We start from the raw sequence: 27,441 nt of genomic DNA on the forward strand, positions 1-27,441 counted from the left end.
CTTCTTTTTTTAAAAAACCTCTCAATTTATTCACTATGAACTCCGTGTACAGAAATCCCAGCACTTACAGCCTTGGCTGCTATCAGTTAGGTCATTAATAGTTGTCTGAGGAACGTTCTGCCCCACTGACTATGCTTGGGCAAATCATCAAGATCCAATGCTGGCAGCTATGTTTTGTAATTGCACTCCAACAACTTGACAGATGTGCTCAATGGGAGACAAGTCTGGAAACTTTGCCGGCCATGGTAGCACAATAAGGCCACATGCACATGTTAAGTATTTGGTGAGTTTTTTTACCTCAGTGTTTGTAGCCAAAACCAGGACTGAGTAATAAATACAGAAGTGGTGCCGTGTTTCTATTGTACGTTTCCTCTGATTGTTCCACTCCTGGTTTTGTCTTCCAATTCTGAGGTAAAAACCTCACCAAATACTCAACGTGTGCACGTGGCCTTGAGGCCACTCAGGCTACTCATAGTATCACTGTGGCGTTGGGGTTATAAACGGCTCCTTCTTAGTGTTGTAATTACAAGGCTGATAGCCGTATAAATATGTTAAAAAGGTTGTCTGCCTTTAGGGACATTTCTTTTTTGTTTTTTTACTTGAGTTTCATTTGAAATTTTGCACCATTTGACTCACAGGCTCATTGTTTCCCTGCACATTCACGTTTCATGTGGCTTGTGGTCATAAATCAGGTGAGAAAACCAAGAGAAAGTCAGAAACACTATGTAAGACCATGATAGCAGGCTGACTGACAGATTCTCAGTTAACTCATTCAGGAGCCAGTATTGGATCCCCTTCACATGTATGTGTGGCATCTGTGTTTTTTTTTTTTTTTTTTTTCACGGATAGTACACGCACCCATTATATCTTATGGTGATCTTCAGATGTCCATGTTTTCACACACAGACCGTGCGCCGTGTGTGATAGGCCAAGGAAGGAGAACTCTCTTGGACACTGCGGATATAAATTCCAGCAGAGTCTATATATAGCCTCTAGGGATGATCGAATACCTCAAATATTCAGCTTCGCGAATATCCGACGAATAGGTTGCCGCTATGCGAATATTCGATTCGCAATGTAAGTCCGAATAGTTGTTGTTCGGGTTTCCCATAGACTTGCATTGCGCATCGAATATTCGTGAATAGTCGAATAGCGGCGACTTATTATGCAAATATTCTATAAGCCGAATATTTGAGGTATTCGATTATCCCTAATAGCCTCCCTATAGCCAGGTGGAGAGTCACCAGACAAGAGGATGCAGCAGAGTTGGGAGTGCTGCAAAGCAGCTCTGCAAAAGACCTGCCAATAGGTGAAGCAGAGATCATTGTGAGTAGGGTGGCACTGAGAAGGCGTGCAAGACATCAGCATGACGGAATGCCTGACAGAAAGTGCACTGGACCGCCCACAGTGCACCATGCAGCGAATTAGCATATTAGATAAAAGAACATTTTCTGGGAAAGTAGACTAGGCAGTTTAACTGTACCAATTGAAGCACACATGAGGATGTGCTTGGCACAGAAGGGATTTTTGTCCAGACTTCCTTTAGCACTGCAATGTAATTAAGTTCCCACATTGCTTTTTTTAGTGAGTTTTTGACGCTGCTTAATCTTGGGACACAAAGACACCGCGTCTTACAGTTCCAGGAGGGTGGATAGGATGTATTGCGAACTAATGGCCATTGTGTATTGTTTTTTTTTTTTTACACTGTGTAAACTGACTTGTGCGTGAAATCTGCACGCAGGTACACTGAGTTTTATGTGTGGATTTTCTCCATAGAATCGCATTAGATGCATAGATGCAGAAAATCCACAGGTAAAATAGCAAGTAGAATCTGCACATAAGTATATCAATAAAGTTTTGTCAAAGCCAAATAACAGGAAGTATCAAAAACAAAGCAGCTTTATTTAAAACATGGGACAGCAAAATGGACAGAAAACACACTCAAAGATGCAGTTCATAAAACGCAAGTAACTTAATTTAACTAATAAGTGCAGAAAATCAGAAAAATGAAAATAATGCTCATCATGGGAAAGAGGTTCCCTTTAAGGCCAATCATGTAAAAAAAAAAAAAAATCAAACTACCTACAGATATGGGATAATCTGCAAGTTAATGGCATTTTGATGCTGTGCGGCCGCTGTACTGAAAGCCCGGCTACCAGGAGGAAATAAGCTTCATTCCTCGCTGTGGCCCTGGGCTGTCAGTCGCAGGGGTGGACCGAAGTCTCCGCTCCATGCACAGTGAGTGGCAGCGCATGTTAGTCAGCTGACCACAACTTTTATGTCGGCCTAAGGTTGCTCGGCAGCACATCTTGTGTAAAAAGGATATGCTGGCGAGCATATTCAAGCTTTGGGGGTGAATGATCGTAGTAACAATTGATCATATGGATCTGGTTTGTACATGTAGATGTATGGGGTACTCGGTCCCGGGCAGTGTAGAGCTGGGGAAATGTCACTTGGTGGCCTTGTCCCGGTTCCATGACCCTGGGGACGCTTTTTAAAAGGGGTATATTTACAAGGGAGGTTAGATAAAAGTTTATAATGTGACACCGCTTGCGGGTTGTGGCTATTTAGTGGAGCCGCCGCTGCACAGTTCTCACTACTGAGGCTGGTGGCAGCCTGGATGTTGGGCCCTCCGCAAGCAGGGCCAGGTCCCAGAGGAAAAGTGATATTGATGGGCGCAGAAAGAAGGTAGGCCACACAAGGGGTTGCAGTGTAACTGGTGCCTTTCCTCACAGTAGGTTGGAAACTGGTCACCCGAGGAAGGCTGGTCTTGACCGCTGGTCCCTTTAGTCCCAGTGCCGGTGTAGTGACCCGGTGGCTTCTTTCCCCTTCTGCACCTGTCTCTGGAGGGTGGGTCCCCATGGCTTGGAGCGTCTGGGGGTCCCCTTCTGGTTGTCTCTCAACTGTAGTCCGTACGACGGTAGCGTGAACTCTGTGGGGTCGGAGTCTCTGGTCCTGTTCCCCAGTTCTCCCGTTGCTACTGTGTCCCAAACTTCAAGGTCAGTGAGGTCCTTGATGGTCCCCTCACTGTGCAGATTTTATCAAGTCTGCCTGGAGCGTTTGCCTGACCTAGGATTCTGTACCCCATTGGTGCTATGGTTCCGGGAGTACTCCACCGGCAACCACACGCCTGGGTCCTCAGGTAACCGTCACACTCCTGTCGGTGCTTACACTCACTCTCACCGACTAACTGTCTCTCCTGTCTGACCCTCCCACCTTGTTGTCTAGTGGACTGGATCGACTCCACCCCTAGGTGGCCATCCATTGGGTCCAATCCTAGTCTGTCACCAGTCTTTGGGGAAATTTGGGAACAAAAGAGGAATGAACTGGAATGTTTTGATGTTACCAGCACTGGTCTTCTGGGTCCCTGGGGGTAGGCCCTGCATCCTGGGGGGGGATGCAGTACCTTGTAGCTCCCTGATGGCTTCAGGGGCGCTGCAGATGATTTCCGCAATCATTAGGGTAATGAACGCTAATCCACCTGCAAGATCGCAGTCTTACTTGCCTTTGTTATTTCCGCAAAACATCTAAGATTTTGCTAGTACCGTATAAAAAGATGTAAAATGTAATACAGTTAGGTCCAGAAATATTTGGACAGTGACACAATTTTCGCGAGTTGGGCTCTGCATGCCACCACATTGGATTTGAAATGAAACCTCTACAACAGAATTCAAGTGCAGATTGTAACGTTTAATTTGAAGGTTTGAACAAAAATATCTGATAGAAATTGTAGGAATTGTACACATTTCTTTACAAACACTCCACATTTTAGGAGGTCAAAAGTAATTGGACAAATAAACCAAACCCAAACAAAATATTTTTATTTTCAATATTTTGTTGCGAATCCTTTGGAGGCAATCACTGCCTTAAGTCTGGAACCCATGGACATCACCAAACGCTGGGTTTCCTCCTTCTTAATACTTTGCCAGGCCTTTACAGCCGCAGCCTTCAGGTCTTGCTTGTTTGTGGGTCTTTCCGTCTTAAGTCTGGATTTGAGCAAGTGAAATGCATGCTCAATTGGGTTAAGATCTGGTGATTGACTTGGCCATTGCAGAATGTTCCACTTTTTTGCACTCATGAACTCCTGGGTAGCTTTGGCTGCATGCTTGGGGTCATTGTCCATCTGTACTATGAAGCGCTGTCCAATCAACTTTGCGGCATTTGGCTGAATCTGGGCTGAAAGTATATCCCGGTACACTTCAGAATTCATCCAGCTACTCTTGTCTGCTGTTATGTCACCAATAAACACAAGTGACCCAGTGCCATTGAAAGCCATGCATGCCCATGCCATCACGTTGCCTCCACCATGTTTTACAGAGGATGTGGTGTGCCTTGGATCATGTGCCGTTCCCTTTCTTCTCCAAACTTTTTTCTTCCCATCATTCTGGTACAGGTTGATCTTTGTCTCATCTGTCCATAGAATACTTTTCCAGAACTGAGCTGGCTTCATGAGGTGTTTTTCAGCAAATTTAACTCTGGCCTGTCTATTTTTGGAATTGATGAATGGTTTGCATCTAGATGTGAACCCTTTGTATTTACTTTCATGGAGTCTTCTCTTTACTGTTGACTTAGAGACAGATACACCTACTTCACTGAGAGTGTTCTGGACTTCAGTTGATGTTGTGAACGGGTTCTTCTTCACCAAAGAAAGTATGTGGCGATCATCCACCACTGTTGTCATCCGTGGACGCCCAGGCCTTTTTGAGTTCCCAAGCTCACCAGTCAATTCCTTTTTTCTCAGAATGTACCCGACTGTTGATTTTGCTACTCCAAGCATGTCTGCTATCTCTCTGATGGATTTTTTTCTTTTTTTTCAGCCTCAGGATGTTCTGCTTCACCTCAATTGAGAGTTCCTTAGACCGCATGTTGTCTGGTCACAGCAACAGCTTCCAAATGCAAAACCACACACGTGTAATCAACCCCAGACCTTTTAACTACTTCATTGATTACAGGTTAACGAGGGAGACGCCTTCAGAGTTAATTGCAGCCCTTAGAGTCCCTTGTCCAATTACTTTTGGTCCCTTGAAAAAGAGGAGGCTATGCATTACAGAGCTATGATTCCTAAACCCTTTCTCCGATTTGGATGTGAAAACTCTCATATTGCAGCTGGGAGTGTGCCCTTTCAGCCCATATTATATATATAATTGTATTTCTGAACATGTTTTTGTAAACAGCTAAAATAACAAAACTTGTGTCACTCTCCAAATATTTCTGGACCTAACTGTAGATCTTCTTTCTAATTTCAGAGGTTCACCGTAGCCATGCTGCCCCAGCTGAGGAGCTCAATGTGACCCCCATTTCTCAGAAAACCTCCCTTCAGGTATGTTGAAAGACACTAATATTTAAAATAAATAAATGTAAATATATATATAATTAGTTGTCTATATGCTGGGATATTTAGCAGCTTTAAATGGAGAAAAAAAAACAAAAAAACAAAACCTTGACATGATGCATTTCCCATATTTGCCTGTGCACCGCCACCCTTGTGATGTGAATTGCAGCCTGTCAAGGATGTTGCTAAAATGTCACAATATTGCGATTTATTATTTAGATTTTGTGAGACGTAAAACAAATAAAAAGAGACAAGCAAGATAAAATGTAATAACTACTTTTCTTCTTTTTTTTTTTTTCTTCTTTCTTTCATGTGGTTAAGTTACAGGCTCGGGACCCCGGTATTGTGCTAAGCGCTGCTAGACGGAGAGTGAGGAGTGAAAACTCGTATGACATTGACAACATTGTTATTCCTATGAACCTAGTTGCACCATCTAAATTGGAAAAATTACAGTACAAAGAAATTCTCACCCCAAGGTATTTGGCAGCACAATGCTTTGCTAAAATTATAAAATGAGTCTTATGTGCACAGCTGAATTTGCATGTCACGGCTATAAGCAGATGTAGGAAACACATCACACAACCTCCGACAGCACTCCTTCTAAGGCTATGTGCGCACTAGACCGTTTTTCCCGCGGATTTACCCGCGGATTTGCCCCGGAAATTTCTTGAGAAATGTCTGCAATCTTTGTGCAGACATTTCCCATGAAATTCAATGAGAAAAAAAAATAGCTGTGCGCACTGTGCGGATTTTTCTCAAGAAAATTTCTTGAGAAAATTTTCTCGAGAAACTTTCTTGAGAAAATGTGCATGTCCATTAATTTCCGCAGGTACCGGGGGTATTCCGGGGGTATTCCGCAGGTAGCAATGATGTGCGGTATACCCCCGGAATAGCCGCGATTTACCTGCGGTAATGCCCATCGCTGCCTGCGGTTTTGCAGGAAGCGATGTCATTATGCCAGGAAGAGGAGCAGAGGAAACACACGTCGCACTCCCTGGACGCCGCACAGAAGCACTTCCGTGCGACCTCCAGGTGCCCGTGCAGTCTGTGTCCTGCTCCGGCCTCGCGGCTGCCTGCACTGCAGGGTGTCAGTGTCTGCCCGCAGTGTCAGCAGCCTGTCACGCGGCAGCGCAGGCAGACACGGACATCCTGCAGTGCTGGGAGCCGCGGGGATGACGATCGCTGCTGTCAGGAGGTGAGATCATTACCTGCTGTGACGATCTCCTGCCTCCTGACGTCAGCGCGGTCACTGCTGTCTATGCCCGTCTCGCGAGCGGCCCGAGACTGTCACTAGCGGTGACGTCACGGGCTCTCGCGATAAGTCAGTGACAGCGCTGACGTCAGCAGTACAGGAGATGATCACAGAAGGTAATGATCTCATCTATGCTCCTGATGGCAGCGCTGGTCATCCCCTGCAGTGACCTGAGCTGACCTATTGATGTTAGCTCAGGTCACTGCATTGCTCTCCCAGCCAATGGGGAACATTCTGTTCTTCATTGACTGGGACAGTGACTATGGTATGGATCGCCGTGCCCCCCCCCCCCTTATTGGATTACGCCGGACGTGGAATTGATTGTGCTCTTTTCAATAAATTGGTTAAAGAGGGAATGTTTTGGGGAGTGTTTTTTCAAATAAAACTTTTTTTGTTGTCTATTTTTTAATTATTACTGACTGGGTTGGTGATGTCGGGTATCTGATAGACGCCTGACCTCACCAACCCCAGGGCTTGATGCCAGGTGACATTACACATCTGGCATCAACCCCATATATTACCCCGTTTGCCAACGCACCAGGGCGCGGGATGAGCTGGGGCAAAGCGCCAGGATTGGCACGTCTAATGGATGCGCCACTTCTGGGGCGGCTGCGGCCTGCTATTTTTAGGCTGGGGAGTGTCCAATAACAGTGGACCTCCCTAGTCTGAGAATATCAGACCCCAGCTGTCCGCTTTACCTTGGCTGGTGATCCAATATGGGGGGGACCCCACGTTTTTTGTTTTAAATTATTTATATAATTTAAAATAACAGCGTGGGGTGCCCACTGTTTTGGATTATCAGCCAAGGTGAAGCTGCCAGCGGTGGTCTGCAGGCTGCAGCCGTCTGCTTTACCCTAGCTGGCTACAAAAAATGGGGGGACCTCACGTCATTTTTTTTTAATTATTTATTTATTTTATGGCTAAATACAAGGCTAAGCACCCTTTAGGCTACTTTCACACATCCGGCTTGAGCTCTGCGGCTCAATCCGGCTGTGCAAGCTATGCAACGGATGCGGTGAAAACACCGCATCCTTTGCATAGGTTTTTCCTTTGCGGCCAGTCCGGTTTTTGCCGCTTGTGGCATGCTACTGAGCATGCGCAGTGGCAAAAACCGCATGCGGCGGCCGGATGCGGTTATTGCCGCATTGCGCCGCATCCGGCTGCCATAGGCATGTATTGAAAAATGTGCCGCATCGGCCGAATGCGGCGCGATGCGGTTTTTTTTGCCGCACGAAAAAACGTGCCAGGCAACGTTCCATCCGGCCGCCGCATCGGCTACATCTGCCGCATGCGGCAAAAAACGGACGGAACGCAAGGCCATGCGGCACAATGCGGCACTAATTAAAGTCTATGCAGGAAAATCGCAACCGGCAGCAAAAAAAAACGGTTGCGATTTTCATGCAAAGTGCCGGATTGTGCCGCATTCCAGAAAGCGGAGGTGTGAAAGCAGCCTAAGTGCCACATGAAAGTCACTAAAGGGTGCCAGCTTAGAAAATGCAGGGAGGTGGAACATTATATAGGTTTTTCTCATCTATCTATCTATCTATCTATCTATCTATCTATCTATCTATCTATCCCTCTATCTATCTATCTATCTATCTATCTATCTATCTATCTATCCCTCTATCTATCTATCCCTGTATCTATCTATCTATCTATCTATCTATCTATCTATCCCTCTATCTATCTATCTATCTATCTATCCCTGTATCTATCTATCTATCTATCTATCTATCTATCTATCTATCTATCTATCCCTCTATCTATCTATCTATCCCTCTATCTATCTATCTATCTATCTATCTATCCCTCTATCTATCTATCCCTCTATCTATCTATCTATCTATCTATCTATCCCTCTATCTATCCATCTATCCCTCTATCTATCTATCTATCTATCTATCTATCCCTCTATCTATCTATCTATCTATCTATCTATCCCTCTATCTATCTATCTATCCCTCTATCTATCTATCTATCTATCTATCTATCTATCCCTCTATCTATCTATCCCTCTATCTATCTATCTATCTATCTATCTATCCCTCTATCTATCCATCTATCCCTCTATCTATCTATCTATCTATCTATCTATCTATCTATCTATCCCTCTATCTATCCATCTATCCCTCTATCTATCTATCTATCTATCTATCTATCCCTCTATCTATCTATCCCTCTATCTATCTATTCATCTATCTATCCCTCTATCTATCTATCTATCTATCTATCTATCTATCTATCTATCTATCTATCTATCTATCTATCTATCTATCTATCTATCTATCTATCTATCCCTCTATCTATCTATCTATCTATCTATCTATCCCTCTATCTATCTATCTATCCCTCTATCTATCTATCTATCTATCTATCTATCTATCCCTCTATCTATCTATCCCTCTATCTATCTATCTATCTATCTATCTATCCCTCTATCTATCCATCTATCCCTCTATCTATCTATCTATCTATCTATCTATCTATCTATCTATCCCTCTATCTATCCATCTATCCCTCTATCTATCTATCTATCTATCTATCTATCCCTCTATCTATCTATCCCTCTATCTATCTATTCATCTATCTATCCCTCTATCTATCTATCTATCTATCTATCTATCTATCTATCTATCTATCTATCTATCTATCTATCTATCTATCTATCTATCTATCTATCCCTCTATCTATCTATCCCTCTATCTATCTATCCCTCTATCTATCTATCTATTCATCTATCTATCCCTCTATCTATCTATCTATTCATCTATCTATCCCTCTATCTATCTATCTATCTATCTATCTATCTATCTATCCCTCTATCTATCTATCCCTCTATCTATCTATCTATTCATCTATCTATCCCTCTATCTATCTATCTATTCATCTATCTATCCCTCTATCTATCTATCTATTCATCTATCCATCTTTCCCTCTATCCATTATCTGTCTATCGATTATCTTTATTATTTATTGCAGGGACAAACCTGCGGTAAATCCGCGGTAAATTCGCGGCAAATTCGCGGCAAATTCGCGGCAAATCCGCGGCAAAAACGCATGCGGATTTGGTGCGGATTTTTTCCGCAGGTCCGGAAATCTTTCACTGGCAGAAGTTTCTCAAGAAATTTTCTTGAGAAACTTCACATTTCTAGTGCGCACATAGCCTAAGGAATCCACATGCCACTGCCCCTCTCTTAAAGGGCCAGCGTGCCACTCCTAGGAAGTGCCTCTCAGCCTATCGCTGAGAGGCACTGGGTATTTAAGGTAAGCTCCCACTAGAGGAGGGGCCTGTTCAACACCACCTAAGTTTAGTCACTTGATTGCTATCTAGTCAGTTGTCAGATCACCCTGTCTTTCTGGTCCTGACCTGTCCTGTCCGTACCTGGCTACCAGCCCATCCTGCCTGTTGGCACCTGGTTCCAGTCCTGTCCTGTCCATTCCTCGCTACCAGCCCGTCCTGCATGTGGGCACCTGGTTACAGTCTTGTCCCGCCCATACCGGCTGTCTGTCAGTTCTGCCTTGTTGGTACTATTGACTGTGTCCATCCTGACCGTGCCATTTACCTTGATAGTGACTCTGCCTGTCCGTCCGTCCTGCCCTGTTGGTGCTAGAGACTCTGCTTGTCTGTCCTATGTGTAATGCCTGCCTTGAGCCCCTTGGTGATCCCGGTCTGCACTTGAAATTCTCTCCCTTCTGCCCCTGTTATGGGGGTCAGCTGCCACCGTCTCTGCCTCTACCTCATGTAAAGGTAAGCCCAGGGTCTCCCTGTGGTCCAGTGGGTTCATTTCTAGCTCGCCGCAGCACCATCCACGGCAGCGAGCATTACAGTCACCCATCCTAATGAAATAGGTGAGTGAAAAAAAAATAGATAGTACTCTGATGCCATCTACAGTTAGGTCCAGAAATATTTGGACAGTGACACAAGTTTTGTTATTTTAGCTGTTTACAAAAACATGTTCAGAAATACAATTATATATATAATATGGGCTGAAAGTGCACACTCCCAGCTGCAATATGAGAGTTTTCACATCCAAATCGGAGAAAAGGTTTAGGAATCATAGCTCTGTAATGCATAGCCTCCTCTTTTTAAAGGGACCAAAAGTAATTGGACAAGGGACTCTAAGGGCTGCAATTAACTCTGAAGGCGTCTCCCTCGTTAACCTGTAATCAATGAAGTAGTTAAAAGGTCTGGGGTTGATTACAGGTGTGTGGTTTTGCATTTGGAAGCTGTTGCTGTGACCAGACAACATGCGGTCTAAGGAACTCTCAATTGAGGTGAAGCAGAACATCCTGAGGCTGAAATAAAAAGAAAAAATCCATCAGAGAGATAGCAGACATGCTTGGAGTAGCAAAATCAACAGTCGGGTACATTCTGAGAAAAAAGGAATTGACTGGTGAGCTTGGGAACTCAAAAAGGCCTGGGCGTCCACGGATGACAACAGTGGTGGATGATCGCCGCATACTTTCTTTGGTGAAGAAGAACCCATTCACAACATCAACTGAAGTCCAGAACACTCTCAGTGAAGTAGGTGTATCTGTCTCTAAGTCAACAGTAAAGAGAAGACTCCATGAAAGTAAATACAAAGGGTTCACATCTAGATGCAAACCATTCATCAAATCCAAAAATAGACAGGCCAGAGTTAAATTTGCTGAAAAACACCTCATGAAGCCAGCTCAGTTCTGGAAAAGTATTCTATGGACAGATGAGACAAAGATCAACCTGTACCAGAATGATGGGAAGAAAAAAGTTTGGAGAAGAAAGGGAACGGCACATGATCCAAGGCACACCACATCCTCTGTAAAACATGGTGGAGGCAACGTGATGGCATGGGCATGCATGGCTTTCAATGGCACTGGGTCACTTGTGTTTATTGATGACATAACAGCAGACAAGAGTAGCCGGATGAATTCTGAAGTGTACCGGGATATACTTTCAGCCCAGATTCAGCCAAATGCCACAAAGTTGATCGGACGGCGCTTCATAGTACAGATGGACAATGACCCCAAGCATACAGCCAAAGCTACCCAGGAGTTCATGAGTGCATAAAAGTGGAACATTCTGCAATGGCCAAGTCAATCACCAGATCTTAACCCAATTGAGCATGCATTTCACTTGCTCAAATCCAGACTTAAGACGGAAAGACCCACAAACAAGCAAGACCTGAAGGCTGCGGCTGTAAAGGCCTGGCAAAGCATTAAGAAGGAGGAAACCCAGCGTTTGGTGATGTCCATTGTTTCCAGACTTAAGGCAGTGATTGCCTCCAAAGGATTCGCAACAAAATATTGAAAATAAAAATATTTTGTTTGGGTTTGGTTTATTTGTCCAATTACTTTTGACCTCCTAAAATGTGGAGTGTTTGTAAAGAAATGTGTACAATTCCTACAATTTCTATCAGATATTTTTGTTCAAACCTTCAAATTAAACGTTACAATCTGCACTTGAATTCTGTTGTAGAGGTTTCATTTCAAATCCAATGTGGTGGCATGCAGAGCCCAACTCGCGAAAATTGTGTCACTGTCTAAATATTTCTGGACCTAACTGTATATGTTATCCAAGTGCTAACCATTTTTTACTGAGTAGTTGAAGCTTTGAAGATGTTTTTTTTTTTTTTTTTTTTCTCAGTAATACGTGGATTGTAAAAAAATTGATACTAGGACCAAAAATGGATCAGCACACTCGATTGACTTGTGCATTCGGTCTAAGGGCATGTACATATGTCTTCTTTAAGACTGAGGTTTCCCAGGTGAAGCATCTGAAAAGCGCTGGTGATCGTTTTTGCAGCACCGCTGTCCTTCTCTATGATTTATTTTTTTTTTAATGAAGAATAAGCATAAAGCTAATACTTTTAACTGCCAGTAAAGCTCAGTTTTAATTTGAGACAGACTGGTATATTTTCTGATCCTCACCCATTGAATGACTTTACGTGCTGTTTTAGTACAGCTTAAAAATTAAAGTGGAGTCAAAGGGATTAAATATCCCCAAATATTCTTCCCCTCACTTTATTACACTCCCCTGCCCTCACATTGACTTTAAACACTGAAGACACATAGATCTGCAGTGAAGCTGCATATACAGTGCTTTGCGAAAGTATATTAAATAAAATAAATCTTTATTTTTATATAGCGCTAACATATTCCGCAGCGCTTTACATACATCAGGAACATTGTTCCCATTGGGGCTCACAATCTAAATTCCCTATCTGTATGTCTTTGGAGTGTGGGAGGAAACCGGAGTGCCCGGAGGAAACCCACGCAATCACGGGGAGAACATACGTTCTGCAAACTCCTTGCAGATGTTGTCCTTGGTGGGATTCGAACCCAGGACACCAGCGCTGCAAGACTGCAGTGCTAACCACTGAACCACCGTGCCGAAAGCATTCGTCCCCCTTTGAATTTTTCAACCTTTTCCCACATTTCAGGCTTCAAACATAAAGATAAAAATTTTAATGTTATGGTGAGGAATAGGGTTGAGCGGACCCGGATCCGCAAAATCCGGATCCGCACGGTTTGAGTGCCCGATCCGAGTCCGACCAGTACCCGGGATTCTGGGTGCACGATCCGGATCCGTTTTTTTTTGTTTTTTTTTTTTCTCTCCTCTCCCCTCTCTCTTCCCCCTCTCTCTTCCCCCTCTCTCTTCCCCCTCTCTCTTCCCCCTCTCTCTTCCCCCTCTCTCTTCCCCCTCTCTCTTCCCCCTCTCTCTTCCCCCTCTCTCTTCCCCCTCTCTCTTCCCCCTCTCTCTTCCCCCTCTCTCTTCCCCCTCTCTCTTCCCCCTCTCTCTTCCCCCTCTCTCTTCCCCCTCTCTCTTCCCCCTCTCTCTTCCCCCTCTCTCTTCCCCCTCTCTCTTCCCCCTCTCTCTTCCCCCTCTCTCTTCCCCCTCTCTCTTCCCCCTCTCTCTTCCCCCTCTCTCTTCCCCCTCTCTCTTCCCCCTCTCTCTTCCCCCTCTCTCTTCCCCCTCTCTCTTCCCCCTCTCTCTTCCCCCTCTCTCTTCCCCCTCTCTCTTCCCCCTCTCTCTTCCCCCTCTCTCTTCCCCCTCTCTCTTCCCCCTCTCTCTTCCCCCTCTCTCTTCCCCCTCTCTCTTCCCCCTCTCTCTTCCCCCTCTCTCTTCCCCCTCTCTCTTCCCCCTCTCTCTTCCCCCTCTCTCTTCCCCCTCTCTCTTCCCCCTCTCTCTTCCCCCTCTCTCTTCCCCCTCTCTCTTCCCCCTCTCTCTTCCCCCTCTCTCTTCCCCCTCTCTCTTCCCCCTCTCTCTTCCCCCTCTCTCTTCCCCCTCTCTCTTCCCCCTCTCTCTTCCCCCTCTCTCTTCCCCCTCTCTCTTCCCCCTCTCTCTTCCCCCTCTCTCTTCCCCCTCTCTCTTCCCCCTCTCTCTTCCCCCTCTCTCTTCCCCCTCTCTCTTCCCCCTCTCTCTTCCCCCTCTCTCTTCCCCCTCTCCTCCCCGTTGATTTGCATGGCCGCGGATTCTGGATCGGATCCGGACTTCGGCGGCAACCCGAACCGGATCCGCCGGACCTGGATTATGGCCGATCCGCTCAACTCTAGTGAGGAACAGTGGGACACAATTGTGAAGTTGAACAAAATTTATTTCTTATTTTAAACTTTTGTAAAAAATAATAAATTGAAAAGTGGGGCGTGCAATATTATTCTTCCCCTTTAAGTTAGTACTTTGTAGCGCCACCTTTTGCTGCGATTACAGCTGCAAGTTACTTGGGGTATGTGTCTATCAGTTTTGCACATTGAGAGACTGAAATTATTGCCCATTCTTCCTTCCAGGGGATGGAACTGTAACATCTGTGAGTAGCTCCGGGGCTTGTCCAGGATCAGGCTGCGAAGTGGCAACAAAACAACCTTCTCGAGTGCCCCTAAAACCATCCTCAGACTTGGGTGACCTATATGAAAACACAACATCCCCTTCCTCATCTTCATCTTTGACCTCAATATATCCTTTCGATAGCAATATCTGCGTTATTCTGTTAAACAATTCAGCATCAATTAACAATCTCTTGTTACCTTCAGGCCTCTCAGCTTTCTGTCTGAACATTTTTGCTATCTTTGTGGTGTCTGGAATACACTAATTTATGACTATGCGGCGTGCGTTAGAGTCCGGCCGGCACCCAAGGCTCCACCCCTGTACTAGCTGTTTCCTCAACTATATAGTAATAAGGGTATCCCGCAAAAGGAGAAGGGGTACAAAATGTATTCCCTCCGGACTTGATCAGCTACACCAATTTATTGTCCTAATCCCTATCTTCGATCACAGGTATGTAGCCCATGAAAGGAGGAGGACGTACAAAAATGTACATGCATATGTAAGAATGTCCCGACCTCCGGACTTGGTGAACTGTATCAAATTTAACGTCCTAATCCCTATCTTCGATCACGGGTGTCCCCCCTGCGTTTTTAATTACAGACCGGGTCAGTCTAACTAGCTATATCCGGCCACCACCGTCTTTCCTGCCCTAACAGCCGTCCTCTGGATCCCGTGTGACACTCTCAATCGATCCACACTTCAGGGCTGGGATCTGAGCCCCAGCGGGCACTACCCCTGAGTCACAATCGGGTACCTTTTAACACCGATAAGGACACACAGCCCATCACTCCCTCCTCTCCAAACCAACCACAATGGTAGTGAATACACAGTATGTAACACTTACCCGTGGGATGGAGATGATCAGTCTAATTGGAGCGCAGGGAGGTATCAGTCCGCGACGTCCAAACCATTGGTATTTCCAGGTCGGCAATGCATCCGTGGAAGGGCTCCACGCTGGTGCGCCAAACTGTCAAGGGAGGAATTTGGGTGAAGACTGCTAATGGAGTCTTCATTTAGAATATTCAGAGGCCGGTGCCGTATTAGCTGTATATCAGTGCCGATATTAATGAATCAGACAATAACCACACAGACATGTTCTCTCATTGAGCCAGCGTCACCAACTGAACTCGTATAATCTATAGCCCAGATTTTAGTATTACATTTCAACCTTCAGACATGTACAAAAAGTATCAATCTGTTTTCTCTCACACATCGAAACTGCATAGGGAGGGTTGGGGAGTGTAGGTACCCACATTTCATCCCATGGATGGCACATTCCTTCTTTGTGTGGAACTACTGATAAGCACAAATACTTTCTTTGTTCATTGTTCATACATCTGTTCACTTATCCTTGGTAACCCCTTCATGACTGTACAGCTTAGAATCATATGGGTCTATGCGATTGCTACATAGACAAACAGATAATTATGTAACTACATCTAGATTTTGATTATTTACATACACAGATATTCTTATTTCGTTTAAACAAACAAGCTATAGCTCAGGCCACCTCCACACAAACAGCTCGAGCTGAGTGAGGTTGGATGGAGAGCGTTTGTGAACAGCAGTTTTTAGCTCTTTCCACAGATTCTCGATTGGATTCAGGTCTGGACTTTGACTTGGCCATTCTAACACCTGGATACGTTTATTTGTGAACCATTCCATTGTAGATTTTGCTTTATGTTTGGGATCATTGTCTTGTTGGAAGACAAATCTCTGTCCCAGTCTCAGGTCTTTTGCAGACTCCAACAGGTTTTCTTCAAGAATGGTCCTGTATTTGGCTCCATCCATTTTCCCATCAATTTTAACTATCTTCTGTGTCCCTGCTGAAGAAAAGCAGGCCCAAACCATGATGCTGCCACCACGATGTTTGACAGTGGGAATGGTGTGTACAGGGTAATGAGCGGTGCTGCTTTTACGCCAAACATATCGTTTGGCATTGTGCCCAAAAAGTTCGATTTTGGTTTCATCAGACCAGAGCACCTTCTTCCACATGTTTTGTTGAGTCTCCCAGGAGGCTTGAGGGAAACTTTAAGCAACACTTTTTATGGATATCTTTGAGAAATGGCTTTCTTCTCGTCACTCTTCCATAAAAACCAGATTTGTGCAGTGTACGACTGATTGTTGTCCGATGGACAGACTCTCCCACCTCAGCTGTAGATCTCTGCAATTCATCCAGAGTGATCATGGGCCTCTTGGCTGCATCTCTGATCAGTCTTCTCCTTGTTTGAGATGAAAGTTTTGAGGGACGGCCGGGTCTTGGTAGATTTGCAGCGGTATGATACTCCTTCCATTTCAATATGATAGCTTGCACAGTGCTTCTTTGGATGTTTAAGGTTGTGGAAATCTTTTTGCAACCAAATCCGGCTTTAAACTTCTCCACAACAGTATCATAGACCTGCCTGTTGTGTTCCTTTGTCTTCATGATGCTATCTGCACTTTAAACAGAACACTGAGACTATCACAGAGCAGGTGCATTTATACGGAGACTTCATTACACACAGGTGGATTATATTTATCATCATCAGTCATTTAGGACAACATTGGATCATTCAGAGATCCTCAATGAACTTCTAGAGTGAGTTGCTGCACTGAAAGTAAAGGACGAATAATATCGCACGCCCAAATTTTCAGTTTATTCTTTTTTTACAAAAGTTTACATAAGCAATAAATTTCGTTCAACTTCACAATTTTGTCCCACTTGTTGTTGATTCTTTACCATAACATTAAAAATTTTATCTTTATGTTTGAAGCCTGAAATATGGGAAAAGGTTGAAAAATTCAAGAGGGCCGAATACTTTCGCAAGGCACTATATAAACAGTACTTTGTTGTTTTTGCTTTTTTTATTATTGTTACTAGTTATAATTACTTTGCTTTACTTGCAGTTGGAAAGAAGTTGTGCTGGAACCATTGACGTCTCCTCCGTGTGAAGAGGTTAGATTGTTTTTATCAAGTTTTTTTCTTTAGCAAACAGAGCACAGTTATTCCTTCCGACTTAATCGAGCACAAGGAAGACTGTGGTCTGCCCGTCACCACTTGTTTATACTTTGCACAGTTGTTTGCTAGGAAAAAAGTATATAATTGGTGACATCAGCACTAAAAATCTATATTCTATAGAAATTTGCTGTATTTTGGCACCATGCAGTCTTCTCGCCATGAGTTGTCCATGCCTTCTTTCTAGAACTGATAATCCATAATTGAAAAAAAATTAATGTCTCTTAGTTGAAGGGCCCTGTGACGCACATTAACTTTACACGATTTGAAACATATAGAAGATACAATACAATTCAATCTATTTTTTTAAGTGCATGTCACCAGATTTCACATTACAGATTACATGCATTTCTATATAAATCTTTAAAATTATACTCATGGAAAGACTGGTGTGCTTAATTTATTTATTTTTTTTTTTACTATAAGACACACTTTTTACCAAGTTTAAAATCTTATAGACAACATGAAACACCTAGTATAAGGCCAATATTTAATCAGTTTATTAAACAATTAATAAAATTCACAATAAACCTACCCCTCCAACACACGCTCCCTGAAGAAGTTCTCACGAAACGTACGTTGGAGGCATGGGTGTGTGGATGGAGGTAATGTGCTCTACTTGTAAGCCTTTATGACAGCCCATATTGTAACAGATTTTTGTACGTTTTAATTGCCAGCTCTGCCAGGCGGTCACCAGCCCTTCCTATGTAGCTTATGCACACTTAAGCAGCTATAACTTTCTAGCTAATTTGCTCTGCATATTTATGTTATTTGACATTACTCAGATATATATATGTGACAATAATCTGAGCTCCCCCTGCTGGTTGGTCGCTGTTAGAGCTTGCACTGTGCACTTTATATCTTATATGGACTGCAATTGTGATGGATTAACTCCATTTTAACCTATGTAATCAGATAGGCAATTTGCACTTTGATATTTATACAATTCTTTGGATATATTTATTTGATCTGTTAATTGATATCTTAATTCATTGCAATATTTACTCTCTGTCCTCTCCCAATATCTGTTGGCACCCTGTAATTTTATTGTGAATTTTATTAATTGTTTAACCCCTTCAGCCCTGGGGCACTTTCCGTTTTTGCGTTTTTGTTTTTTGCTCCCCTTCTTCCGAGAGCCGTAACTTTTTTATTTTTCTGTCAATCTTGCCATATGAGGGCTTGTTTTTTGCGGGACAAGTTGTACTTTTAAATGAAACCATAAGTTTTACCATATGGTGTACTGGAAAGCAGCAAAAAAATTCCAAGTGTGGAAAAATTGCAAAAAAAGTGTGATGGCACAATAGTTTTTGGGATGTTTTATTCACGGTGTTCACTATATGGTAAAACTGATGTGTGGGTATGATGCCTGAGGTCGGTGCGAGTTTGTAGACACCAAACATGTATAGGTTTACTTGTATCTAAGGAGTTAAAAATAAAATCACAAGTTTGTCCAATAAAAGTGGCGTACGTTTTGCGCCATTTTCCAAAACCCGTAGCGTTCTCATTTTTTGGGATCTATGACTCAGTGACGGCTTATTTTTTGCGTCTCGAGCTGATGTTTCTAATGGTAGCATTTTTGCGCAGATGCTACGTTTTGATCACCTGTTATTGCATTTTGCGTAAAACTTGCGGCGACCAAAAAAACGTAATTTTGGCATTTGGAATTATTTTGCCACTACGCTGTTTACTAATCGGATTAATTGATTTTATATTTTGATCGGGCATTTCTGAACACGGCGATTCCAAATATGTGTGTGTATATATATATATATATATATATATGTGTATATATATGTATGTGTGTGTATATATATATATATATATATATATATATATATATTAATATATATATATATATATATTTTTCTAACCCTTTAATTTTCATTGGGGGGAAAGGGGGGTTATTTGAACTTTTAGGGTTTTTTTTTTATTATTTTTTAAAACTTTTATTTTACTTTTTTTATTTTATTTTACTAGTCCCCCTAGGGGGCTATAGCGATCAGCAATCCGATCGCTCTGCACTATCTGCTGATCACAGGTACACAGCTGTAAACAGCAGAAATAGTCACTTTCTTTTTCCCTCTGCTCCCGGCCGAGGAAAAACTAAAGTGAAACTTCGTAGCTGCAGGCGTCATCACATGAACCTGTGCTACGATGGCAACCAACGAACGTCACATGATCACTCACGTGACTTCCGGTGGGGGCGGCGGTAAGTAAAAAACATGGCCGCGCACATATAGATCTCGCTGCCAGACTTTGGCAGCGAGATCTAAGGGGTTAATGTTACGGGTGGAATGCGATTCCACTCGTAACATGCAGGCACACATGTCAGCTGTTGAAAACAGCTGATATGTGTGCCGATCCACGCCGCCTGCCCGGAAATATCCGTCCATGGTTGTGAAGGGGTTAATAAACTGATTACATTTTGGCCTTATACTATGTGTTTCATGTTGTCTATATGATTTTAGTTTCTGGCTGTATTTTTATATTTAAAAAGGTATATCGTGGTTAGCAAGTTAAAATCTTGCTGTAAAGTATGTATATATTTTTTTTAAAATATCTGTACAGTTCTCTCTCTCCCTGCCCTCATCAGTGCATTAATAATGAAATTTAAAGAGGAATAACACAGTGCTGCTAAAGAATAGTAAGAATCCAGTAGTATTCTTTCAAAGCATTTATTGGCACATGGATAGAGTTGAGCGGATTGGTCCGGCGGATCCGTCGCGGGTTGTCAGAGAAGTCCGGATATGATCCGGAATCCGGCCCAATGTAAGTCAATGGGGAGCAGATCCGGGACATGAGAGAGAGAGAAAGAGAGAGAGAGACTTTTACAGTTCGGGTCCGCTCAACACTATACATGGATAAATAGTGCAACACATGTTGGCTCAGAGCCAGTGCCTTACTCAGACCTGCAGGTACTAGAATACCATACCGGGTAACGGTGGCAGAAGGACAGAAGATCAAAGGTCCTCCACCAATTATACATTTCGTCATTGTACTGAGGAAATCTATCTATTTATCTACCTATGTATCTCTATATACAGTGGAACCTCGGTTTACGAGGTTTATGAGTAACTTGGTGTGCAAGTATTTCGCTATACGAGCAAAGCTTGCTGTAAATTTGTAATTCTGTTTACGAGCAAGCTTTGCTGTACAAGCAGATACTCGCTGCACAAGTTCCTGGTTCCGTACTTTCACCGCGCTCTGACCCACTCTTGCAGTCCACACACACAAACACACACACAATTATGCTCATATCACCTTCCGTTCCCTCGCCGGCCTCCTGGTTCTTGTAGTCCGCAGGTACAGTATGTGTATCGGGTAACCATCGTGACGATGGAGGAATATCCGCTGTCAGTGCTTCTCAAAGGCAGCGCGCTGACCAATCAAAGGCAAGTGGCTCATGCCTTTGACATCAGCGCGCTAGCCAGTCAGAGGAAAGCTGCTCCTGCGTATGACGTTGACACTGACAGCGGAAGCTCCTGCATCGTCGCGATGGTTACTGGATACACATACCTGTGGCCTACAAGAACCAGGAGGCCAGCGAACGGAAGGTAAGGTGAGCATAATGTGTGTGTGTGTTTGTGCGTGTGTGGAATGGCACAATAGGGGACATTGCACAAGTTGTGGAAGGAATTGTCTGAGCTTGCATTATTTCCTATGGAAAATCTTGCTTTGCTAGACGAGTAACTTGGTTTACATGCACACTCCCAGAACGGATTGTTCTCATAAACCAAGGTTCCACTGTATCTATCTTTATATATCTTATCTAATCTATCTATAGATCTCTTACCTATCCTCTATCTTTGTCTCTTATCCAATCTACCCATCTATAGATCTCTTATCTATCCTCTATCTTTATATCTCTTATCTAAGATATCTATGGATCTCTTATCTATCCTCTATCTATATGTCTCCTATCTATCTATATATCTATCTATCTATCTATCTATGTATCTACACTCTCACTGCACATACATACTGGCCTGTCTCCCTTCAGCTTTAAACTCCTGCTATTAAGAGACCTTTGATTACATAATGTCACATGACTTTGAAGTCACCAAAGGTCTTTAAACATTCATCACCTAGGAATACAACTGCTGGTGTCCCTTAGGGAGTGGAGGCGCTGAGAAATTGTGCAGTCTGACTCCACATAACGCCAGCCCTGACTGTAACTAGGGCTTATTTTTGGAATAGGGCTTATATTGCAAGCATATTCCAAAAATCCTTTAAAATCATGTTAAGGCTTAGTTTTGGAGGAAACACGGTACCTCGCTATTTGACTGTTGAGCATTAGAAAGTAGTGATATTGACCCCTCCACTTTTTTGCACTTCCAGGAAACTAGTTTTAATTAGTAGAATTTTTTTTTTTCTATTGTCTTAACCTGGGGTGTGTCTTCTAGTAATGTGACCGATTGTCTGAAATATGCAGTATTTTCAAAATCCATACCAGAATGGGTTGTCAAAACTTTCCCTGATTTAATACTGAAATTGTAATTTTAATTTCAGTTTTATACAGTCACTAGCTGTAGCACCCAACGTTGCCCGGGATAGTAACTGTCTCTCTGTTTCTCTGTCTGTCTACCTCTGTCAGTCTCTCTCTGTGTCTGTCTCTCTATCTCTTTGTCTGTCTCTCGGTCTCATTCTCTGTCTGTCTTTCTATTTCTTTCCCTGTCTCTCTATCTGTCTCTTTCCCTGTCTGTCTCTTTCCCTGTCTATCTCTTTCCCTGGCTGCATTGTGACATGCCAACATTCTTCTGAAGTTCTGGCTGCACTGTGGCTCTCAGCTCCATTGACTTTAATGTAAGCAGGTTTTTTGGCGAATAACTGTAAAGCACGGGGTTAAATTTTCCTCTCAAAACATAGTCTATGACGTTCCCTGAGTCTCTATGACGTTCCCTGAGTCACATGAGGCGTCTGTGCAACATTTCATGACTGTCAATGCGACGGTGCAGATTCCTTTAGCGGACACACACACACACACACACACACACACACACACACACACACGCGCGCGCACACGCACACACACGCACGCATACATACACTCAGCTTTATATTTTATATTTTCAGAATAAGAACACCAGTCTCATCAGGTTATTTAATAATGTAAGCAGTATGTACTGTGAAATGTGATGAGAGGTCAATTTTAATGGCACTTTTTAGTTTGGAACATTTTGTAAATGTTTTTTTATTTTTTTACTTTCTCTTCTTCTCCGACCTTAGATTATAGTTCCCCTGATAAGTATTTGGAGAGTTTTTGACACTGCGTATTTTTGCTGCTCAACGGACGTAGTGTCTTACAGGTCCAGCAAAGTGATTGTGATTTATAGGAATGTGCTTCCATTGCACTGTATTTGTAATATACTCAGCGTAGACTGACCTGCGGTGCGCGTTCAAATCCGCAATATGTCAGTCTCCTCTCTTGCGGGTACACTGAGTTGTATGTGCAGATTTTCTCCATAGAATTGCATTAGATGCAGAAAATCTGAAGGTAAAGTACACTTGTTTAGTGCAATTCCACTCAGAAACGCACACAAAGCTGCTCTCTGCTCCAAGTGGCCAGAATCCAGCAATAGGGCACCTATCCGATGATATGTTTTTATGGTGGGCTAATTGTTGCTTCATAATCTTCAATGCCATCTGCATGCCTATGAGACAGCCTTAGGTTTTATGCCCATGGCCAGGATACAGAGCCATGTTGTTAGCATCCATCATATGGCACCGTTAGAATACTAACTGTCCATATTGTGTCTTGAGTTTTATATAAAGGGCACTCCATGGAGCTAAACATTGAATGCATTTGCAATCCATGTCTGACAACTTTTTCCTAACTTTTTTTTATAGGTCATTTGTTATTTATTACAAATTTGTACTTTATATAAGCCAATTAAAGTAAATCTGTCAGCAGGTTTTTGAAACCCCATCTGAGAGCAGCAAAATGTAGGAGCAGAGACCCCGATTCCAGCGATGTGTCACTTACTGAACTAGTTGCTGCAGTTTTAAAAACTGTTTTCTTTGCTGCAGATCTACCAGTTCTCTGAATGCTGAGCCATGTCTGACCCTGCCCACATCACTGATTGGCATCTTTCTTTGTATACTGTGCATTGGCAAAAAGTGGCCAATTTGTGGTGAGGGCAAGGTTGGACCACCTGGCAGCAGACCAACTAAACTTCTGCTGATAAAACAATGATTTTATTATGCAGTACACCCCTAAATCTAACAGTTATATTAAAAAAAAAAAATCATGAAATTCATAACTATTTTTTTAAATTTTTAGTTGGAAGATCTGGCAGATGAGGCTTTTTTAATTCGTCATCAGAAATATGAGCAGACAGAAAAGGCTCGCTGGTCCTTTTGGGAACAACACAAATGTCTGAAAAGGAGCAGGTTAGTTGTCTAAACCAACTATTATACATATATATAAAATATATAGATATAGATATATACAGATTTATATATAGATATAGATAAATATATATATACATAGGGCTGTCCCGCACTCCCGCGGCTCACAGCTGATGTCCCGGCTCCTCCATTCAGTGGAGTGAATAAATTAAATTAAATTATCATCAGCTCTGGATTTTCGGGCGGCCGGGACTCGAACTCGTGGAGCTGTGAGTCATTGTTTCAAAGGCAGCTTTACCACTGAGCTACTGCCTCTATTGAAACCAATAGGAAGATTTTGTTATCTTGACCTATATACTGCAGGTCAGACACCAGAAGCAGGTTATTCAGCTGCAAAGATGGATGGAGGGATGAATGGAGGGATAGAGGGAGGGATAGAGGGAGGGATGGATGGATGATAGAGGGATGAATGGAGGGATAGAGGGAGGGATGAATGGAGGGATAGAGGGAGGGATGAATGGAGGGATAGAGGCAGGGATAGATGGATGATAGAGGGATGAATGGATGGATGAATGGAGGGATGAATGGAGGGATAGAGGGATGAATGGAGGGATAGAGGGAGGGATGGATGGATGAATGGAGGGATGAATGGAGGGATGAATGGAGGGATGAATGGAGGGATGAATGGAGGGATGAATGGAGGGATGAATGGAGGGATAGAGGGAGGGATAGAGGGATGAATGGAGGGATGAATGGAGGGATGAATGGAGAGATAGAGGGAGGGATGGATGATAGTGGGATGGATGGATGATAGAGGGATGGATGATAGAGGGATATATAGATACACGACAGATAATAGATAGAGATAGAATCATAGATAGATAGAGGGATAGAATCATAGATAGATAGAGAGAATCATAGATAGATAGATAGAATCATAGATAGATAGAGGGATAGAGATAGATAGATAGATAAATACTGTATCTCAATGTTGGTGAAAGAGTCAGATTCATTTGTTCCCATAAAACTACTATAAAGAAATGAGGAAAAAAATACAAATAAAAAAAAAAATTGTATCTTCACCACCTTGGATTCAAATTAGCAACGTTCAAAACTTGTGTCCAGCAACCTCCTGGCTTTCCTAGCTGCTCTAGCTGTTGAGCCACTAGGATTGATGATGTCAGAGGGAGGATTTCACATAAATGAACCTACAATGCAGCCTCTTACACAGCAGATTACACAGGACACAGCTACATTGTACAGAGCAGCATCTCTATCTCCTGTATTCTGGAGGGAGAGGAAAAGAGGATTTTTTTTTCTTCTAATAAAGTTACTAAAAATAATAAAAAAAAATAGAATAATGTAATTTTATTGCACTTTTTTATAAAATAATAAACATCACAAATCAGCAAATAACATGGACATATTTGGTGTCCCTGTAATCGTAATGACCTGAACAACACAGCGATCAGATTATTTATGGGGATCGGTAAATGGCGGGAAAAAAAAGGCGCAATTTATTATTTTTCTTTATTAAAACCCATAAAAAATGTAATAAAAATGGATCACTGAGGCCGTGTTCACACATAGCGTAAATGCGGCATTTTTTCTGCAGGTGTCCGCGCCACGAGTGCAATAACAATGTTCTCTGATTATTGCGTGTTTGCGGTATTTTTTATACATTGCCCCCCTTATTTGATACATGTTTGTTGCTGATGTGAATCCTGAAGCTTATAAAGAAAGAAACACCAAATCCGCACCGTTCAGCGGCGTCTTTCCACGCGCCAGGAGCGGAGATTTCAGGACGTCTCATCCACTTTGCTTGGACAATTAGTCCATATTCACATGTAGTGTAAATGCTGTATTTTTTTCTGCTGTTTCTTTGCACATTTATTCTGCTGTGTTTAATTGTCCAAGTAAAGTGGATGTGATTCCATGAAAAGACGCCGCTGAATTCTGCGGTTTTCGGGGGGGGGGGGGTTTCTCTGGAGGTTTCTATGTGGAGCTTAAAAAATGCAGGAAAAAGCTTCTCTGTACAATAAAAACACTTAAAAACGCAGATTCACATCTGAACCAAAAAAACAGAGAAGATTGTTATTGTGTAGTTTGGTGCAGACAGAAACAAAAAGAAACAGAATTTATGCAACGTGTGAACACAGATTGATAGGCACAAATAAGCAACATGTCATATAGTGACACATAGAAATATAAAAAAATTCTGACTGCTATAAATATGAATGAACAGTCCGGGGCATCTGCTGAATGACCCTTACTGCTAAATGGGTGTGGCTAGGGGTGTGGCTAGGGGCGTGGCCAAAATTTGCCCCTCTTTCCTTTCTTGAAAAGTTGGGAGGTATGTGTATATATATATATATATATATATATATATATATATATATATATATATATATATATATATATATATATATATATATATATATATATATATATATATATATATATATAATATGTATGTATTAATATAATATTATAATGGCATAAAGGGGTTGTACATTAGAAACTGTCAATGTTACAGTGCCTCCATGGCTTATATCCAGTATTGCAGCCTGGCCCAAACTGAAAGTGTCTGATTTACAATACAACAAATTGCCTGAGATGTTTTTTTTAATAAATTCTCACACTATTACAGCTACTACTATTGCCAATAAGCTGAGCTATCCAAATGAAAGAAAATAAAATCTTTTATTGTGCCAACAGTTTGCTTGGGAGTTAATGCGTTCATGTTAACACCATTTGGGTCTAGACCAGATTAGAAATTAGGGTTTTCAACACTGGTGGTATTGAGCAGTGAAGGGGTTAATGATTGTAATCTTGGTGATCTCTAATGGTGGAAGGGTTAATATGGCTTCCCTAGCGTTTATTATAGTTACTTAACCTACTTACTCTCCTAGTAGTAAGGAATGTCAGCCTACATCCCCAGCAGACAGCCTGCTGCCCATATGTGCCCTCTAACACAAACTATTTTCCATTTCAGTCTGCTCCCCATGCCTCCCTCTCTCACGTAGACCGCTCCCCATGCCTCCCTCTCACGTAGACCGCTCCCCATGCCTCCCTCTCTCATGCAGACCGCTCCCCATGCCACCCTCTCTCACGCAGACCGCTCCCCATGCCTCCCTCTCTCACGCAGACCGCTCCCCATGCCTCCCTCTCTCACGCAGACCGCTCCCCATGCCTCCCTCTCTCACGCAGACCGCTCCCCATGCCTCCCTCTCTCACGCAGACCGCTCCCCATGCCTCCCTCTCTCATGCAGACCGCTCCCCATGCCTCCCTCTCTCACGCAGACCGCTCCCCATGTCACCGTCTCTCACGCAGACCGCTCCCCATGCCTCCCTCTCTCATGCAGACCGCTCCCCATGCCTCCCTCTCTCATGCAGACCGCTCCCCATGCCACCCTCTCTCACGCAGACCGCTCCCCATGTCTCCCTCTCTCATGCAGACCGCTCCCCATGTCTCCCTCTCTCATGCAGACCGCTCCCCATGCCTCCCTCTCTCATGCAGACCGCTCCCCATGTCTCCCTCTCTCACGCAGACCGCTCCCCATGCCTCCCTCTCTCATGCAGACCGCTCCCCATGCCTCCCTCTCTCACACAGACCGCTCCCCATGTCACCGTCTCTCACGCAGACCGCTCCCCATGCCTCCCTCTCTCATGCAGACCGCTCCCCATGCCTCCCTCTCTCATGCAGACCGCTC

General features: G+C 43.2%; 1 protein-coding gene across 2 annotated transcripts in view; it reads left to right on the plus strand.

The window, feature by feature from the left end:
• The window catches only part of KANSL1L (KAT8 regulatory NSL complex subunit 1 like), a 110,671-nt gene that overhangs the window by 58,936 nt on the left and 24,294 nt on the right, over positions 1-27,441 (plus strand). Inside the window, exons 10-13 of one of the 2 annotated variants that reach the window (XM_075317544.1) lie at positions 5,247-5,320; positions 5,654-5,808; positions 17,272-17,320; positions 23,661-23,770. In XM_075317544.1, coding sequence (XP_075173659.1) covers positions 5,247-5,320; positions 5,654-5,808; positions 17,272-17,320; positions 23,661-23,770 — 388 coding nt within the window. The remainder of the gene's footprint in view (positions 1-5,246; positions 5,321-5,653; positions 5,809-17,271; positions 17,321-23,660; positions 23,771-27,441) is intronic. The other variant, XM_075317545.1, reaches the window with a different exon arrangement.

Source organism: Anomaloglossus baeobatrachus, chromosome 7, assembly GCF_048569485.1.
Source record: "Anomaloglossus baeobatrachus isolate aAnoBae1 chromosome 7, aAnoBae1.hap1, whole genome shotgun sequence".
NCBI classification, from domain to species: domain Eukaryota; kingdom Metazoa; phylum Chordata; class Amphibia; order Anura; family Aromobatidae; genus Anomaloglossus; species Anomaloglossus baeobatrachus.